At 42.7% G+C, this 18,952-nt stretch overlaps 1 protein-coding gene across 3 annotated transcripts in view; it reads left to right on the top strand.

Moving 5' to 3' along the window:
• Positions 1–18,952, top strand: part of tbxas1 (thromboxane A synthase 1 (platelet)) — an 81,419-nt gene that overhangs the window by 41,101 nt on the left and 21,366 nt on the right. For all 3 annotated transcript variants that reach the window (XM_020056802.3, XM_010883338.5, XM_034288148.1), the window contains 4 exons: positions 7,607–7,695; positions 12,504–12,652; positions 12,769–12,896; positions 13,015–13,356. In XM_020056802.3, coding sequence (XP_019912361.2) covers positions 7,607–7,695; positions 12,504–12,652; positions 12,769–12,896; positions 13,015–13,356 — 708 coding nt within the window. The remainder of the gene's footprint in view (positions 1–7,606; positions 7,696–12,503; positions 12,653–12,768; positions 12,897–13,014; positions 13,357–18,952) is intronic.

Here is an 18,952-nt window from a genome sequence, read left to right as displayed (position 1 = left end):
TCATATCACACCATCTCCAACCCTGTCTCATATCACACCATCTCCAACCCTGTCTCATATCACACCATCTCCAACCCTGTCTCATATCACACCATCTCCAACCCTGTCTCATATCACACCATCTCCAACTCTGTAACCTGTTGCCAGGTTTGAACATACACATACATCTACTACTATAGGATTACTTAAACTCCTGTATGCAGATGTCCATCTTTTAACTCCACCTTTTAATGTTGCTTTTCAGTGTCCATCGATTGAAAATGTATTATTAATGTAAGCATTTTAATCAGAGGATTTAGAACACAGGAGATGTTAGTAATAGAATCGAAAAATTATAGCTTGCTTCTAAGCATTACATCTAATTAACGTCTGAAAAACCAGAGGAAGAGGGGTAACACCCCCCCCCCCACACCCCCCCCCCATGTGACTTCTGTTTATGGCATTGTGACATTGTAATTGAGTGTCATTAGAACTAGCAGTCAGGCTGCTTTACAGCGTGGGACATAATTACCAGGGCCTCTTGGAACAGCGTGTTTTGTGTGCTCATTGAGTCCCCTCTGCTGACACCGTCTCAGTGATTGAGGGAGATTAGCAAGCCTGCCTGTCTGTCTGTGACACCAGAGGACGCTTCCGTGGACACACGTCAGGAGTGGGGATTTAAATGAACTAACTGTTCTCACATGGCACTGAAGACCAGCCAAATCGAAAACCCTCTATTCTTCCACTTACTGTAGCCCTGTGAGGGTGTGTATCATCACTCTGATTCTCAGAACTATAAATATATAACGCGAAAAGGTCAGTGTTCATTTGCAAAGCACAGCCTATTACTACTATTTGTTTTGAGACAATGGGAGGTTATTGGTGCCATGTGCAAGTAGGTTTGGCATGGCATGTCATGAAAACCAAAGTTAGGTTTTCTCAAAGACAAACAACCCCAGGGCATAATATACAGTCACATGTAGGTATGTCATTATTAGTAAACAGATGAAGGGTGACAGGTCATGTAGGTATGTCATTATTAGTAAACAGATGAAGGGTGACAGGTCATGTAGGTATGTCATTATTAGTAAACAGATGAAGGGTGACAGGTCATGTAGGTATGTCATTATTAGTAAACAGGCAGAGGGTAACAGTACATGTAGGTATGTTATTATTAGTAAACAGACAAAGGGTAAGAGTATGTGTAGGTATGTCATTATTAGTAAACAGACAAAGGGTAACAGTATGTGAAGGTATGTCATTATTAGTAAACAGACAAAGGGTAACAGTATGTGAAGGTATGTCATTATTAGTAAACAGGCAGAGGGTAACAGTACGTGTCGGTATGTCATTATTAGTTAACAGGCAGAGGGTAACAGTATGTGTAGGTATGTCATTATTATTAAACAGACAAAGGGTAACAGTATATGTAGGTATGTCATTATTAGTAAACAGACAAAGGGTAACAGTATGTGTAGGTATGTCATTATTAGTAAACAGGCAGAAGGTTATAGTACGTGTAGGTATGTCATTATTAGTAAACAGCCAAATGGTAACAGTACATGTATATATGCCAATAATATGTTACTAGTGCTGCTGGAATGTGTATCCATGGCAACCACCAGTGGAAGGCAAATTTCAGGTGTGGTAAAACCAAATGCACACCTCAGTCCCCTGATACTTTTGGGTTGTCTCGCTTGACAACTGTTCTTGGAAAACCACTGAGACCTCTGTGTTTCATGTTAACATGCAGTTTTTACTAGTTTTCGGTCTGCACATGATATGTGTAAAAAAATGAAATTGCAATTTTGAAATGATATTTGATGGCGATTCTCTATGCAGTTTATATAGACACATGTGTCTGAATGGTTGGACTAATAGAAACAGAACTGAAATTGTAGTGTTGCAAAGTAGTATGCAGAATTGTTCTTCTATTGGATTATATTTGAACTAACAGAACAGCATCGCAAAGTTCCAGCGGATCTAAAAGTGGGTAGGAGGATCTGCACTGCTTCAGTGAGCAGTAGTAGGACTGTGTGCTGGGAGAAACTGCAAGAGGAGGAAAAACCCTGAAATAAACTACAAAAGTGACATTAAACAATTCAATATATTTCATGCTCTTACCATATGAATATTGCACATGTCACTATTCAGTTTGATTCAAGTCCATAGTGAACCGTGTAGGTAGCTTTTTCTAAACAGCAATGCTGACAGAATCCTTCTCTAATTGACAATCTAGAATGTATTGTTTCTGTCCCTTGGATTGTGTGAGCGACAATCATTGCATTTGTGTTCTTTATCTGTCTCATTGTCTTCTTTGAGTGTGCGAGTCTGTGATTACTATTCTGAAAAAATAGCTCATGAAAGAAACTCCATTAAGAACATCACTGAGAATGGAGTGGGATTCAGGGTGAGCTAATAACTAGTTATTGCTTTCTGCGTTTGGGTTTGGAAATCAGACATTTTAAACCAGTCAACACGTCTCTCTGCCTTTGATCTCAGAGGTTATGAGCATCAGTGTTGCGATAACACTTTGTTCCGAGCAGCGTTGTGTTGTGTCCCACACACACGCACACAGCTTTGCTCCAGAATATAGCATGGGAGAACTGGCCAATGGCGTGGGGCTGACGTGAATATTAGTCATTCATTTGTTGATTAACTATGATCCACTAACATTACGATCAGTGTCAAATGCCAGACAACTGGTGCTCAGATGTCCGGAACATTCCGTAGACACTGTTTCATTCATATTTTGTTTGCAGCTTTTTGAGTAAGAGGTGGTGTCGTCTTTAGATAAGAGGATAGTGCTCCTATCGATCTGTAGTATAGAGAGGAAGACAGAAATTCACCAGAAAATTCCCCAGAAAATTGATAAACTAATCATATAATTAACTATAATTGGTTATCCTATATCCTTTCACCTGGTGCAAACTGTTCCTACAATTTTTGGAAGACCAATGTAAAGGGAAATGCATGTTTTGAACACGCAAGTAATACTTCTTCATAATCGTGGATTATCACAGAAACATAGATTTAACTGGAGCATATTTCTCCACATGAACAACACTCAGGATGGATAAAACTACTGTCTCACTGTGTGTCTCATACACTGAAAGTACCCCTACACCATTTGTACAGTACTGCAGGTTAATGAAAAGGTTCATTTGGGGGGGAAAAACATTCACTTGTTTCCAAAGACATGATTCATGATGTTCTCTTTGTCTCCAAGGCTGTGAAAATTGTTGTAGAAAATGTTTAGAAGATTATGGAAATGAATGGGTCTATTGCGAAATGTTCCCTTAATTTCAGGGATAGCTTGCTGAATAGCAATAAAAAAAAAATAAGTTGATATTCGATTGAGATAGATTTTTGAGTAAAATGCCTCTGGGTCTTTCTATGCAACAAGTAACGGAAAGTCACAGTGTGTGTATATATATACACAGTTGAACATGTTTTCCATAGAACAACAGGAAATGGAAGCTCATCTGCAAAAACACTGTGAAATATATGAGAACACAAGAACACTGACAGAAATCTGCAGTTTGATTGTTAATATGCAAGCATCTCATTGTCTCATATAGTTCTGAGTTGGGGTGGGATCAGGGTTGTGGGTTCTGTGGATGATGAAAACATGGACATTAAGGTGAAATTAATGCATCCTAGTTTTCAAGGTCACAGGGACCACGTAATGCACCAAAATCTACCCCACTAGGACTCCATCCCCTTGAACTGATCCCTGGTGTAATTTGGAATGTATAGTAACATCACTGCAACGGAAGATGCTTTGAAAAAACACTGGGAAATAATGACATGAGGAATGAATAGTCCTCGGTTGGGTTACTCTTTATTTTTTTTGTCCGTCTGCGTCTTTCCGTCCGTCTTTTTCCCCGTCTGTCTGTGGGTCTATCTGCTGTAGTCTGACTGTGTGACTGACCAGTAGCCCCAGCCGTTCCTCCGGGCTGACAGCCTCATGGCGTATAGATTTTCATTTGAGCCACCTTTGCGCCGCAGAGGGGGGAGGATACTTCTGCTGTCAGATCCTATCAGGCTGCTCGTTCTTCTTCATCTGTCCTTCTGCTCTCTGCCCCTGACCACAGTACCCTGTCCTCAACCTGAGCCCCAGTCACAATATTACCCTTACACTTTTTTATTTTTTTACAAAAGGTGATTATTTTCACCCCCATTTTAATATGCCTTTATTCTAGCTTAAAATTGTATTATTTAAGAATGCTCAATAAAGCATTACTTATGAAGTTTGAATAGGGAAGTCTTAATTAATGGCTAATAAACCACAATAAACAAAATTTCTTCTGATTTATTGGATATAAAAAAGATAAATATCTCATGTACGTGCTCAGATCCTTTATTCAGTACTTTGTAGATGCACTTTTGTCATCTTCGAGTCTTTTGGGGTATGCCTTAACCGGCTTTGCGCACCTATATTTGGGCGGTTTCTCCTATTCTTCGTTGTTCAAAACTCTGCGCCCAGACTACTCACACACACCATGTCCCAGCTGCATGTCAGCCCTATCCTGTGAGTTACACTGGCTTCCTATCTCCCAGCGCATCAACTACAAGATCCTCCTACTGACATATAAAGCCCTAAACAATATCGTCCCTGCCTACCTCTCTGACCTTCTTCTTCCATATCAGCCAACACGCTCACTCTGTTCTGGTACTGCAGGCTACCTCATAATCCCCAAGTCCAAGCTCAAAGGCTTTGGTGACAGGGCATTCTCAAGGGTTGCTCCTCATCTCTGGAACTCTCTCCCCAAAACCATCCGTGACTCTGAGACTGTCCCCATCTTCCACCAACGCCTCAAGACTCATCTGTTCAAAATCGCCTACCCATAGCCAGGCCAAATCCCACACTCTCAATCTTCGTTGTTTTGTCATACTATTTATTTTGTTTCTGTTTTTTTTCTTTTCCATGTCACTTTTGTACAGCGTCTTTGGGTCCCTGAAAAGCGCTATATAAATATAATGTATTATTTTGCAGGTCCGGTCAGATTTGATGGGATGCATTAGTTAACTACAGTCTTCAGGTCTGTTTAATGGGATTCAAGTGCAGGCATAGTTGTCTCTGTGGCGGTCTCCCTGTATTGTTTTTGGGGCGAAATGTGTGCTGGCGGTTGTAGTTTCGGCAACTGTGGCATAGCTTGGAGCGCCTCCTTCTCCAGGCTTGGCCCTTACATACCTCCCCTGACAAGCGCACAAGAGGAGGCAGGTGTGTAGGTGCGGGGCTGGCCCTGCCGGTTGCCCTTGGATTCCGGACTCTACCAGCGTTGGTGTGACGCTGAGTCACAGGGACACATTATACACTCACCTAAAGGATTATTAGGAACACCATACTAATACTGTGTTTGACCCCCTTTCGCCTTCAGAACTGCCTTATCTCTACGTGGCATTGATTCAACAAGGTGCTTAAAGCATTCTTTAGAAATGTTGGCCCATATTGATAGGATAGCATCTTGCAGTTGATGGAGATTTGTGGGATGCACATCCAGGGCACGAAGCTCCCGTTCCACCACATCCCAAAGATGCTCTATTGGGTTGAGATCTGGTGACTGTGGGGGCCATTTCAGTACAGTGAACTCATTGTAGTATTCAAGAAACCAATTTGAAATGATTCGAGCTTTGTGACATGGTGCATTATCCTGCTGGAAGTAGCCATCAGAGGATGGGTACATGGTGTATATGTATGTTTAAACAATTATGAATTGAGTCTGTATCATAACAACGTGGAGGAGGTGAAGCTCTCTGACTAATGACTAATCCAGTAAGTTAGTATATACCGGTAAAGCTTATTACTAGCTAATATGCTATTAAAACGGTCAGTGGCAAACGGCATACATAGACTCTATTTGTGGTGGAGGTAAACTTAGTAAAAAAACATTAGCAGTTTAACTACGACCCAACCAGTCAGTTTAACTACGGGCCGGCTAAACTAGGCTTGCCTGGTTTCTTGTTTTGAGTGAATGACGTTTTAAGTTTTCAGTTTTCACACTTTTGAAACCGCATTAGCAACCAAAGCGAGGAAGCATGCTGCTCGCTTAAGAGGAGTTGGATTTGAAGCAAGTCCCCTCATCTGAAGATGCCTGTTTTACTGAGAAGGATCAGCAGACAGTGTTGATGTCTGCTGCTTTACTGAACACAGCTCCATTGGAGGGAGACATAGACACACATCCAAGACTCGAGGCCCATGATTTTTAAGTGTCTGTCCCACCCTCTCTGCTGCCTTCTTTTGTCTCACTCTCACACTTTCTCTGTCCTTTTCTCTCCTCCGCTATGGCCAGTACAACAGGGAGAGAGATGAAAGGTTAGAGAGAGCGAGAGAAAGGAGGAAGGATGGAGAAAGGGAGGGAAAGTCCTGGATGTACCTGTGTGAAATTGGCCTGCCACAACAATGCAAAATAGGCTTAATCGTTTGTGCTCCATGTGTGCTGTTAAATGTTAGAATGTTTTATCAGTCATTCTGAGGTCACTCAGCCCCCAGCATGCTCCAAATTCAACATAAATAGTCTCATTTGTTTGTGCCGGTTTCGGTGCTGGTGATGTCATCACCTAAAATGAAATGTCTCATATATAAAACACTGCCGAAGCACAAATGGAACTTAACAGGAAAAAACAGCCTAGATGTAGCACAAACAATTGAGCCTAATTTGAGTCAATTTGGAGCATGTTGGGGGTCTGACTGACATCAGAATAAAACATTTGTTAATATAAAACAAATGACAGTAGCACAAACAAAAATTTCAACTGCAGAACCCAGCAGAAAGGATTTTGCCAAAGCTTTGCGTTGGTGGGGGGCCAAATTCACGTAGTTCCAGAAGGTACCACAACCATGCCTATCAGCAGTGAGACCTGCAATTCAGAGTGTTATGTTCTTCTCGTGACCCTGATCCATATATTCCATGCCTTTCTGAGGTCAAATACACTATGAGTGTCCTTATTGTTTTTGATAACAAGAGAGTTAACTAATGATTTGTTGTTTTTCATCATTTTATTGTTTCTCAAGACGGTTTTATATCATGGACTTGTTGTTACTGCTGTTTTACTCTCCATATCCCCAGATTGATTGTAGAGAGACAGACAGTTCTTTTTGAGATGCGTCTCGCTCGGTCTTGCATTGTAGCACAGCAATCACCATGCTCAGAAGAGCTTTTCCCTTAATGAATAAATGAATTAATTAGATCTGTGTTTGATCCATTATCATCAGGGTCTTCTCCCCTCTGGTAATGACCTCTGCAATGGTGCTGACTTTAATGGGATTTTAATTGATTCAGCTCTTTTCTTCATGGTGTCTTCACACACAAACACACACACACACACACACACTTTCTGAGAGGAGCTGGAGATGAGTGATGCATCAGCCACATAGTTCGGTAGGATTTACTTCCATGCCAAATTGCCAGCCTTTTGTCTGATTAACCTTGATTGAATGTGTTCTTTTGTTTATTTAATGTGATGAGATAAAATGGCTTTACTTTCAGTTACATGTATATGATATAGGTAGCATTTCCCAGCCATACTCATATCATTAGACCCAGGGTCCCCATGATTTTCTATTTAATATTACAGTATGTTAGATGAATGTAGTTAAGAGGATGTCTTTGTTCTCGTGCAGATGGGTCCTCTGATCAACACGGCCACCGCCACACTGCTCACTAACCTGAATGGAAACGCCGAGTCCGGAAAAAGCTTTGACATTCACAGGTACTCTACCTCTGAAGGGTTAAGAGTTCTCTCAGTTTCTCCTCAATCGGTCACTGTCTAGTTGTGTCGTCTGGTTGTCTATATATCTCTGTCCTGTCTTGTGTGGTTTTCTTGTCATTCGTGTTCTCTATGTTATCTCTCTGTTAATGTTGCCTTGTTAGATTAGCACACCTGTTCCTTGTTGTCTTGTTAGTCTTCACACCTGTTCCTCGTTGTCTTGTTAGTCTTCACACCTGTTCCTCGTTGTCTTGTTAGTCTTCACACCTGTTCCTCGTTGTCTTGTTAGTCTTCACACCTGTTCCTCGTTGTCTTGTTAGTCTTCACACCTGTTCCTCGTTGTCTTGTTAGTCTTCACACCTGTTCCTTGTTGTCTTGTTAGTCTCCACACCTGTTGGTCTTTGTTCTGATTGGGTTATCTATTTAAGCCTTGTGTGTCAGACTGTTGTGAATTGTTCAAGTATTTTGTTCCTTCATATAAGTGGTTTGTGTTGCTCCAGTTCCTGTGAGTGCTATTAGTATTTCTAGTTTTTGTGTTCCCAGTCAGGCCTTAGCAGGGGTGTTTCAGAAAGCAGGGTCAACATACTCTGAGTTTAAACCACATCTCTGGGTTGACTCACTCTGAGCTGTCAAACTCAGGGTTGACGGTTTCAGAACAGGTGGTAACAATTAGTCAACTCTGAGTTAAGTTAACCCTGAGTTAAGTTAACCCTGAGTAAAACACGTGCACGAGGAGATAAAAAGCCCTCATCAGTGGAATGCAGATAACGTGATTCATCATGGCAACAGGAGACAAAGATCTCAAACCCTGTACTTCTCATCAGTGGAGTTAGAAATATTAATGAATCTATATGCAGAATATGAGTATATGTTCAAGAAAAAAGCAATACAGTATCAGCAGCATAGAAACCTAAGCTAGTGTGGCAGAACATTTCTGACCAAGTCAATGCGTGAGTATTAAAGGAAAAAAAGGTAGGTTTAATCTTGAATGTTTCACTCATTAAACATTTTTATAACGTGTGTGTGTGGGGTGTAATATCATGTTCAAAGTTTATTTATCAAATGCACAGAAAAACACAGTGTCATTCTGAACAGTGAATTTCTCGTGACACATGACATCTACATAGTAAAGATTTGGAGATCTATAAAGCAGAAATATAGCAATAATATACTTAGAAATGTAAACTAGCAGCAATTTTAAAGAGAGTAGGATGGGGAATATGAACAATATGGGTAGAAGTATAGAATATTATATTATAATATGAATGTAATATGGCTATGAATGGTACATAATATTGTAATGTACATTTAATGTACATGGAAAGACATCAGAGCGTCTGCAATGTTCGTGTGTGATCAGTATTATCATGGATCAGTGTTGCTGGTTGAGGAGCCTTATGGCCTGAGGGGTAAAACAATAGTGAGTCTGGAAGTGCGTGTCCTGATGCTCCGGTAGTGTCTACCAGACGGTAGCGGTGTGAACAGACCATGGCCTGGGTGGCTGCAGTCTTTGAGGATGTTTCATGCTTTCCTAAGGCTTCGTGTATGGTAGATGCCTTGCACAGAGGAAAAATGGCAGCTGATGACGCACACCGCAGACCTCACCACACTCTGGAGGGACTTGCGATCGGAGCGGCTGCCGTATCAGGCAGTTATGCAGCCTGAGAGGATGCTCTCAAAGGTGTACCTGTAGAAGTTGGTGAGAGTTTTTACAGACATGCCAAACTTCTTGAGTCTCAGGAAGTATAATTGCTTTTGGGCAGTTTTCACTGCCGAGTTCGCTTGTCTGGACCAAGTGAGGTCATCCATTTATGCAGCTGAAACTCAACAGGGACAAAACGTACTTGGCAGCAACTGCAGATGAAATATAAAAATATACTTCAAACAGGAAAGGTATAATTTCAGTACAAGCAATTGTGATGTTGTTTAGCCTCCCCTACCTAATTAAACACCTTTCACCTATATTTAATTAGTAAGTGAAATTTTCTAATAAAAAAAGTACAATTCTCAAAAAAAGTACAACTCTTTGTTTGTCTGCCGGCATATTAATGCTGTGTGAAGACTTCCTATCTACATAGTCTCCTTCATTTAATGAAGAGGCTGTGATAGGAATATGAGTGCCATCTATACAGCCAGTCACATCTGGAAATCCTAAAATATGAACTGATTAGTGCTTAAAGTCTCAAAGCTTCATACGAAATAAACTGATTTCTGCTTAGACTGATGCCTGCAATTCTGTGGAATTCTTCTTTGATGAGTCTTGTGCGTCTGTGACGCAAAAGTGTTCACTAAATGTTTCAGTGCAACAGTCACATCTCTGGCAACCCCACGGTTGCCTTGGAAATGTGCTCAGCGTCACCATTGTTATACAGAAAACTGCAACACAAAGAGTTTGTTCTGAACTGAGAGAATGTACACAATGTCTCATAAGAATGAGCTGAGAATATTGTTCCGATAAATCAGGGCCAGATCCACCCCAGATAGAATCTGTGCCCCCTCCCATTTTGTTTCCCCTTAAACACAGCAAATGGTATATGAATTAGATATGCCCCCCTATTGATAAAGAATGCCCCCTCAGTCATTTCAACCTGGACCCGGTCCTGAGATAAATGATTGATTACCGGAAACACGGTAATGCTCAAACAGATAATCATTATGGAATGATAAAACATCCAAGCGGGGCCTGATTACCCTCTCCCAACAGAGATTTCTGCGCTTCAATAGCAACTAGCTCTTCGAGAAAAGAACATGCCCTGTGTGACACATTCAGGTGGCAGGTTTCAGTTAAAGAGTAGGACAAACTCTGGGTTAGTTGAATAAAACCTGCTAGCGAGCTGGTTAGCTTCACGGAGTACGTTGCCGTAGTAACTGACTAAGAGAAACGCTGAACTCGCTCTTTGAAACCGTACACCAAGAGTTTCTATCAACTCTGAGTCAACAAACTCTTAAGTTTTACTAAACCCGCTTTCTGAAATACCCCCAGTGTCTCTTAGTCACTTGTTACTTTGTTTATTTCACTGATCTGTTCCTGTTGTGTTGCTATTCCAGCCCTTCATCATTCCTGTTGCGTCGCTATTCCAGCCCTTCATCATTCCTGTTGTGTCGCTATTCCAGCCCTTCATCATTCCTGTTGTGTCGCTATTCCAGCCCTTCATCATTCCTGTTGTGTCGCTATTCCAGCCCTTCATCATTCCTGTTGTGTCGCTATTCCAGCCCTTCATCATTCCTGTTGTGTCGCTATTCCAGCCCTTCATCATTGTTTTCTATTTAATAAAGTCCCCTCCACTACTGGATCCTGGCCTCTCTCTTGGCCCCCAATTCGGTTTGAACTTGATCTCATTCTCATCTTCATCTGCTTATCCGGTATCGGGTCGCGGGGGGCAGCAGCTCCTACAGGGGACCACAAACTTCCCTTTCCCGAGCCTCATTTGCCAGCTCTGACTGGGGGATCCCGAGGTGTTCCCAGGCCAGTGTCGAAATATAATCTCTCCACCTAGTCCTGGGCCTACCCCGAGGTCTCCTCCCAGCTGGACGTGCCTGGAACACCTCCCTAGGGGAACCACCTCAACTGGCTCCTTTCGACGCAAAGGAGCAGCGGCTCTACTCCGAGTTCCTCACGGATGGCTGAGCTTCTTACCCTATCCCTAAGGGAGCAGCCAGCCACCCTTCTTGTACTCGCAATCTTGTTCTTTCGGTCATGACCCAGCCTTCATGACCATAGGTGAGGGTAGGAAGGAAAATTTACCGGTATATCGAGAGCTTTGCCTTCTCTTTTCGTCACAACGGTGCGGGAAAGCGAATGCAATACCGCCCCTGCTGCTCTGATTCTCCGGCTAATCTCCCGCTCCATTGTCCCCTCACTCGCGAACAAGACCCCGAGATACTTGAACTCCTTTACTTGGGGAAACGCCTCATTCCCCACCCAGAGGAGTAGAACTTGATCCAAAACATTACATTTATGTCGTGAAAATTTTAATCAATCAATACATTGCATCCATCATTACACAATGTCTCAATAAATATTAACTACAAATATCAATATGTTTAACCCTCCTACATGCACTGATGAGCTAAAACAGGTGAAGCGAATAACATTGATCATCTCCTAACAAGGGCACATGTCAAAGCCTGGGTAGATTAGATTGTAAGCGCACTATCAGTTCTCATAATCAACATGATAGATGCAGGAGAAATGGGCCGGAGTAAAGACCTGAGTGACTTTGACAAGGGTCAAATTGTTAGGGCCAGGCTTGTGGGGTGCTTCTGGTCAGCAATGTTGAGTACCAATTGTGGAAGATCCTACTAGAACAGCTGAACTTTATTTGTGATTAATCAGTGTCACTTTAAATGATGGCAGGTGTGTAATGACTTCTATTTAACATGAGTTTGAATGTGATTGGTTCATTCTGAACACATCCCCAGTTATAAGTGCGTGTGCACACTTATGCAACCAGGTTATTGTGAGTTTTTTATTTTTCCCCCTCAAAGATTTCAGTTTATTTTTCAATTGAATTGTCCACATTATAGGTCACATTAAAGGTGGAAAAATTCTGACATGATTTATCTTTGTCTCATTCTTTTACATCACATGAACCTGCCATTTTAACAGGGGTGTATATACTTTTTATATTCCAAGTAGTTTGTGAAAGCAACATGAAATTACTATGTTTCAAAAAAGAAAACTGCTCATTGGGTTATAAAGGAGATCAACTCAACCCCAATTTAAATAAATCTTAGCAATTGAGAAAAAGTGAAACGGCTCTTCATGATATCAGCCAGATACCTGTTGACTAGCTCTGTGTACTTTGCAGTTGTTTTGGCAGTTTCACCATGGACGTAATAGCCAGTGTGGCATTTGGAACCCAGGTGGACTCTCAGAAGGACCCAAATGACCCGTTTGTCCACCACGCCCAGAAGTTCTTCTCTTTCTCCTTCTTCACTCCACTCATGATCCTCTTCAGTGAGTACTGGGAAAATGCCCTGAGACTAAACGTATTTCAGATATCCCAAATGCTCAAATCGTTTAATTTAGATACCCTTTAATTCCCTGATGCCATAAATGGACTGTGTCTTCAGTCGCTTTCCCCTTCGTGATTCCTCTGGCCCGCATCCTCCCCAACAAGAGGAGGGATGAGATGAACAACTTCTTCATCAACTGCATTCAGAAGATCATCAGACAGAGAGATGAGCAGCCTGTTGAAGAGGTATTCCTCGGTTAGAGTCTAACTCCCCTGAACCAGAGAATTATGTCTCCTATTTTTCTGTTTGCTGTGTGTGTGCATGTGTGTGTGTGTGTGTGTGTGTGTGCGCGTGCTTGTCTAGCGGCGGCGAGACTTCCTACAGCTGATGCTGGACACACGAAGCAGCAAGGAGGGCGTGTCGCTGGAGCACTTTGACGTGGTCAACCATGCAGACGAACTGGCCCCCACACACACGCACCCTGAAAATGACCGCGACGCCCACGAGTCGTCCAACACACGCTCGGTCCAGACACAGAAGAGGATGATGACGGAGGATGAGATCGTGGGTCAGGCCTTTGTTTTCTTCCTGGCTGGTTATGAGACCAGTAGTAACACCCTGGCCTTCAGCTGCTACCTCCTGGCTCTACACCCTGAGTGTCAGAGCAGACTGCAGGCTGAGGTGGACTGCTTCTTCACCAGATATGTGAGTACCGCCTTCTGGCTCTCCATCATGGACCTTGCATTCATTTGGCCTTGTGGGGGTCTTTTTTTATAGCATTTTTGTTTACTTCCTTAATTAACAATTGAAATAGTTTGGAATCCAACTAGATTAACGTGGGCTTCGGTGTCATAGCGTAGTGTTTTGGGTGTTATAGCGTGGTGTTTTGGGTGTTATAGCGTGGTGTTTTGGGTGTTATTGCGTGGTGTTTTGGGTGTCATTGCGTGGTGTTTTGGGTGTCATAGCGTAGTGATTTTGGGTGTCATAGCGTAGTGTTTTGGGTGTTATAGCGTGGTGTTTTGGGTGTCATTGCGTGGTGTTTTGGGTGTCATAGCGTGGTGTTTTGGGTGTCATAGCGTGGTGTTTTGGGTGTCATAGCGTGGTGTTTTGGGTGTCATAGCGTAATGTTTTGGGTGTTATAGCGTGGTGTTTTGGGTGTCATTGCGTGGTGTTTTGGGTGTCATAGCGTAGTGTTTTGGGTGTCATAGCGTTGTGTTTTGGGCGTCATAACTTGGTGCTTTGGGTGTCATAGCGTAGTGTTTTGGCATGGTTCGATGATGGACAGACCCACTCCTGAAAGCCCATCTCAGCTGAAATGAGTCTCTATCAGCTACAGTGCCAATCTGCAGGCCAGCAGAGGTGATGAGCTGGAAACCCATACAGTGACAGTGATGAGCCCTGGATTGAACAGAAACAAATTAAAGTGACATGGGTTCTGAAGGGGTTGGGGGGGTTGGGGGGGGGTTCATAGATGGAGAGATGGGTTGGCATTTTTCAGATTGAGGATTTTCAATCTGTTTCTCCAGGTTCACAATTGCCCTGCATTTTGATACATGCTACCACATTACTGGAAGATGATGAAGACAGCACTCGAAATACCATTCCATGCTTTTTGGATTAAAACAGTCTTTGTCTGGCATCTAGATCAAGCCTGGTTTGAAGCATACACACAAACACACACACACACACACACACACAAACAAATACTGCTAATCAGTTTGCTGATTGGTTGTTTGATTTCACTCTGCATGGCCTCAGCCAATGATTCTTTTCGTCGATGGCTGCAGCCATCAATGTTTCCAGCCTTTACAAAGTGCCCTGGCATGCATTGTTCTGATGCATTGTTCTGATGCATTGTTCTGAGGCATCGTGACAGTGCAGTAAGAATTTACACAAGTTAAGCATCTATCGTAGATTTGTGCAAATGCACAGCGTTATTCGAGAACATTGAACTGTTGGCTTTCATACTTTCTGAATTATCAGTACTGCTCAAGCTACCTGTCTCACTATCCACATATTGAAATATTCTTAATTGCTAAGATACTTTTAATTAAACTGGAATTGATCTATAACCCAATGAGCACAGCGGTATTTTTTGTTTGCAAAACAGTTATTGATTTCTCATTTGTTTCAGATAAAACACAAATCCTTAGCATATTTTTGCAAAACAGGAAACACAAAACTCTAGAAAAGATGCAAAAAACTCAGTTGATCATGTCAAACAAAATTAAAACCTTTGATCACAGCTGAACTCATTTGATTGTGAACCTCTTTTCCATGTATACAAAACGTATTTGCACCATTGTTTAATCAGCAGTCCTTATTCAGTCCTTATTCAGTCCTTATTCAGTCCAATCAGTCCTTATTCATGGCATAAATGAGGTCACCTATGAGTTGCTATTTGCAAGATTGTACCAAGCGAGGGGAAGGGAACATGGTGGTGGAGTATCTCACAGTGTAATACAAAGAAATATAGTTTTACATAAAACGTGTGCCACAATGAATGACCCTGTTGTCAATCATGTTCTTTCCGTGAGATAGGCAGGGCAGCCGGCCAGCACATTAACAATAGATCCACTCTGGTATTAAAAGGGTCTCACTGTATAGAGTACAATACTTGTAAACATTGCAGTGATGTTTCTGCAGTGATTTGTTAGCTTTGTGTGTCATCTTTTCATTCTTTGTATATACAGCATGTGTAAAGAGTGGAAAGCCTAGTTGGACCAAAGTGCAATCAAGAAGAACTTTAATGGAGATTTGCACCAGGGTGGTGTTGGGAATATCTGGGTGGTGTTGGGAATATCTGGGTGGTGTTGGGAATATCTGGGTGGTGTTGGGAATATCTGGGTGGTGCGTGTTTGGTGTGTCTGTGAGACGTGTCACCACGTCCCAGTGGAGCACCAGACCATCACATCTGACTTCGGGCTTCAGACAAAGTAATGGAGGGTACTCCTGTGTCCTACAACCTGAAGAGCCTTGGTCAAACAAGTGCTCTTTGTAGTGAATAGGGTTTTTGGGACTCGGACAAGCCCTTGTCCGTCTCCATGTCAACACCCTCACCAAGGCCAGAGCCACAGAGAACAGACTGGCAGATAGTTTCCCAGCTTCATCCCCAGGCTACGGCCCACAAGCCTGGCACCGCGACCATTTTCAGCCTCCTCCTCTGGGAGTGACTGTGGGACGTATTTGTCCCAGCAGGGGGAGACCCCTAATGGAAAACAATTTCTGGTGTTTCATGATTCAAATGAACGCGGCACTTTCACTGAGTCTCGACTAAGACATGAACACTAAGAGAAGCTACTGTATCCAGGTGGTACAATGCCAAATGTAATGTTCCCTGTATGTAAACCTGCTAGCTACTGCAGTAACATTCTTTTTTGAATATATGTTGGGGTAATTTCTGTGCTTTATTTCATATTCAGGACAGAGTTTTTGCTGAAAGAACTGACGGACAATTTGAACTCTTGATGCAGCAGTAACTTTCTTGGGTTTTTCCAGACTCAGTTTCCCTGCATTGTACATTCAGCAGTCCTGCAACTAGTTTTTACGATTCAGGAGAAGCAGACGTGTCCTTATTTATAAATGTTCTCACAATCTAACAGGAAAACCTACAACTGCGATGGGGCATCGGTGCAAATTTAACAGTGCTGAGAATATGTTTTCTTTTTTGTTTTCACCTAATTCAGAGGTCTCAAACCGGTTCCACGGAGGGCCATGTGTCTGCAGGTTTTTGGGTCTTCCTTTAAATTGGTTCCCAGTTCAGACCTAAACAACCGGGTGAGGGTAGAAACGAACCAATTAGTGACCTAATTAGTCAATTAAGTACAAGGTGAGAGCGAAAACCTGCAGACACTCGGCCCTCTGTGGAACTGGTTTGAGACCTCTGATTTCCAAGTTAATCTGATGTGATACATTTTTGTTTATCTCATTGAACATGTTCTGCTGTGGACCTTTCCTTTATACTCTGACCTACCTCTGAAATAAAGCTCTGACATTGGCAGTTCTCATTTGTAACTTGCTCAGCAGAAAGTCTGGTATTTAATGTTATGTAGCCTAATATAGTAAAATCTCAGGTGAATAGTCCTGCCTGTTGATGGGACAGGGAAAACACTACTCTATATACAGCTTTCGTTCTGGGCTCCTGACTAAACCCACCTGCCTCAAAACACAACGTTCCATAAGTGAAAATATCAGCGGTAGTTTATTTGTTTGTTTCACACAGACAATGTGTGAAACTAATGTAATGACATCTGAACACAGATCCCTGTAGGGCTAGTAAACTTTCTGACTCGGACTACTGTATTGGTGATTCCGTGATTTCAGAAGAGAATCATTGCAGGGTTGCAGGGAACTTGATTGGACGATACACACAGCAAAGCCTGTGTACAAATGTGTTTATAGGTCACCTGGGTCTCCTTCTGGGTCTCCACTTTACCTGACTTCTGATTGTACAGTGAAGGTCAGCTCTTTGTCTCTGCTCCTTCCATGCTTTCTCAACCCACTGCCTTACTTTCAGTGCTGTGAAAGAGATTGACTGTGTGCTGTTTGTACCTGCTTTGATGGTGTCTGGATCCCTTCTGAAAGCTTTTTTTTTTTCCTGTCAGTCAGTCTTAGCAGCACTGAAAACAAAACCGCACACCCACACATTTCTGAAACCTTTTAAATGTTCTTAGACCAGTTTATCATGGTCTGAAATCCATGCAAAACGTTCCAATCTAGTTACAGTGAGTTGTCTGTAATTGTCATTTTTATTCAGAAGCATGCTTGGTGGATGAGGTTTTTTAGCCATGAGTCACCTCACTCATGTTCTGGTTGTGTCAGCAGGCAGGCTGTGATTGCCTGGCCTACAAAGGAGGAACAGCGTATTTGGTGAAGCCTAATGGCAGTGATTCAATCATCTCGGCTCACTCTTCCCTGGGTGGTATCACCTGACTGACACTCAGGTTAAAGCAACCAGACTCTCAGATCTGTCACAGACTCAGGCCACCCTCTCTCTGTGTTTCTCATTATGTCTTTCCCCTCAGACCCAATGCTGGGTCAAATGGATAGCTTCATTAGGTCACCATTGTTCTCTTGCTAAATAACAGAATTTGTTTGAGACACAGCAAGGCTCAAAATGACTCGCGATGAAGATGTCAGGATGGACGAAGAATCTTAAATGACAATGTTTCAGGCTCGTCTGGCCCTGCAAATGCTGCCTGTTGGAAGAGGGAGGGAGAGAATTAGAGAGAATGAAAGAAACATAAACTAAAGAGGAGAATAGGGTTAGGGAACACAAAGTGAGAAACTGGTAGAAGGGGCGTGTGAAGATAGAAGTAGTGTCTATAGGGTTCGGGGATATAGTGGCACAAGAGGAAACTTGTCATCTATTGTTTTAGTTCCAGTGGAAAGGTGATGAGTTATTTCAGAGTGCCTCTTCTTTCCTTCCTACAACTATTTTGGGTTTGAGGGTCTCTGTGGGCATTGGAGAGGTAAGGGCTGTGTGAAACACTGCTGTAGTGCTGTGACGTTGAGCCCGGCCCAGCAGTACGAGCAGCAAAGCCTCTGCCCACAGTCGGTCGAAAGTCAAAGCATCACTGACGCTGAATGTGTGAACTCAAGTGACACAACATTTTGTGCGTCTCAGACAAAGGGTTGCTTTCAAAAGGGAGCGAGACAGTAAGATCAAGACAGAGGGGAATAGAGGGCGAGGAGTAGGGAGAGGAGTAGGGAGAGGAGTAGGGAGAGGAGTAGGGAGAGGAGTAGAGAGAGGAGTAGAGGGGGACAGGGATAGAGGGAGAGCAAGAGAGAAGTGTAGAGGGAGAGAGGTAAGAAGAGAGGAAGACAATGTTGTTCCCAACAGCTAATCTGACCCGGCTCAGGGTGTGTTAGTCAGAGCTGCAGCCGCTTACCTGTCCTGTGGAAATGATTCATCTCAATCCTGCCTGGGAGAAAAGGAATCAGAGGGACCTTGAATAGGAACTCACAGTTTCTTTCATTTTACCCCTCTGAAACCAGTGACCAGTGGGACAGTCTGACATTCAGGAAGCTATCAGCAGATGCCTGCTCCAATTCACACAGGGTCATATGCATTTGTGGAGTGCTTTTCAGCTCCGACCCTGGAGACAAAGGAGTACTTCTGCATTTCTATTCAACCTGGTAGTTAATGAATCTCAGGAATAATCAAGAAGAACACAACAGCTGAAATCCCCGTCCTGAACCCTGGAGCTGAGTGACACTGATTTATGGGAGATTGAATTGTGTACATTTTTAACCCAACCCTTCCAGATGCAGGGAAGTGCAGGGAGATGCCACATTGGGC

This window comes from Esox lucius, chromosome 19 (genome assembly GCF_011004845.1).
Source record: "Esox lucius isolate fEsoLuc1 chromosome 19, fEsoLuc1.pri, whole genome shotgun sequence".
NCBI classification, from domain to species: Eukaryota; Metazoa; Chordata; class Actinopteri; order Esociformes; family Esocidae; genus Esox; species Esox lucius.
This window is presented reverse-complemented; position numbering and strand designations above follow the sequence as displayed.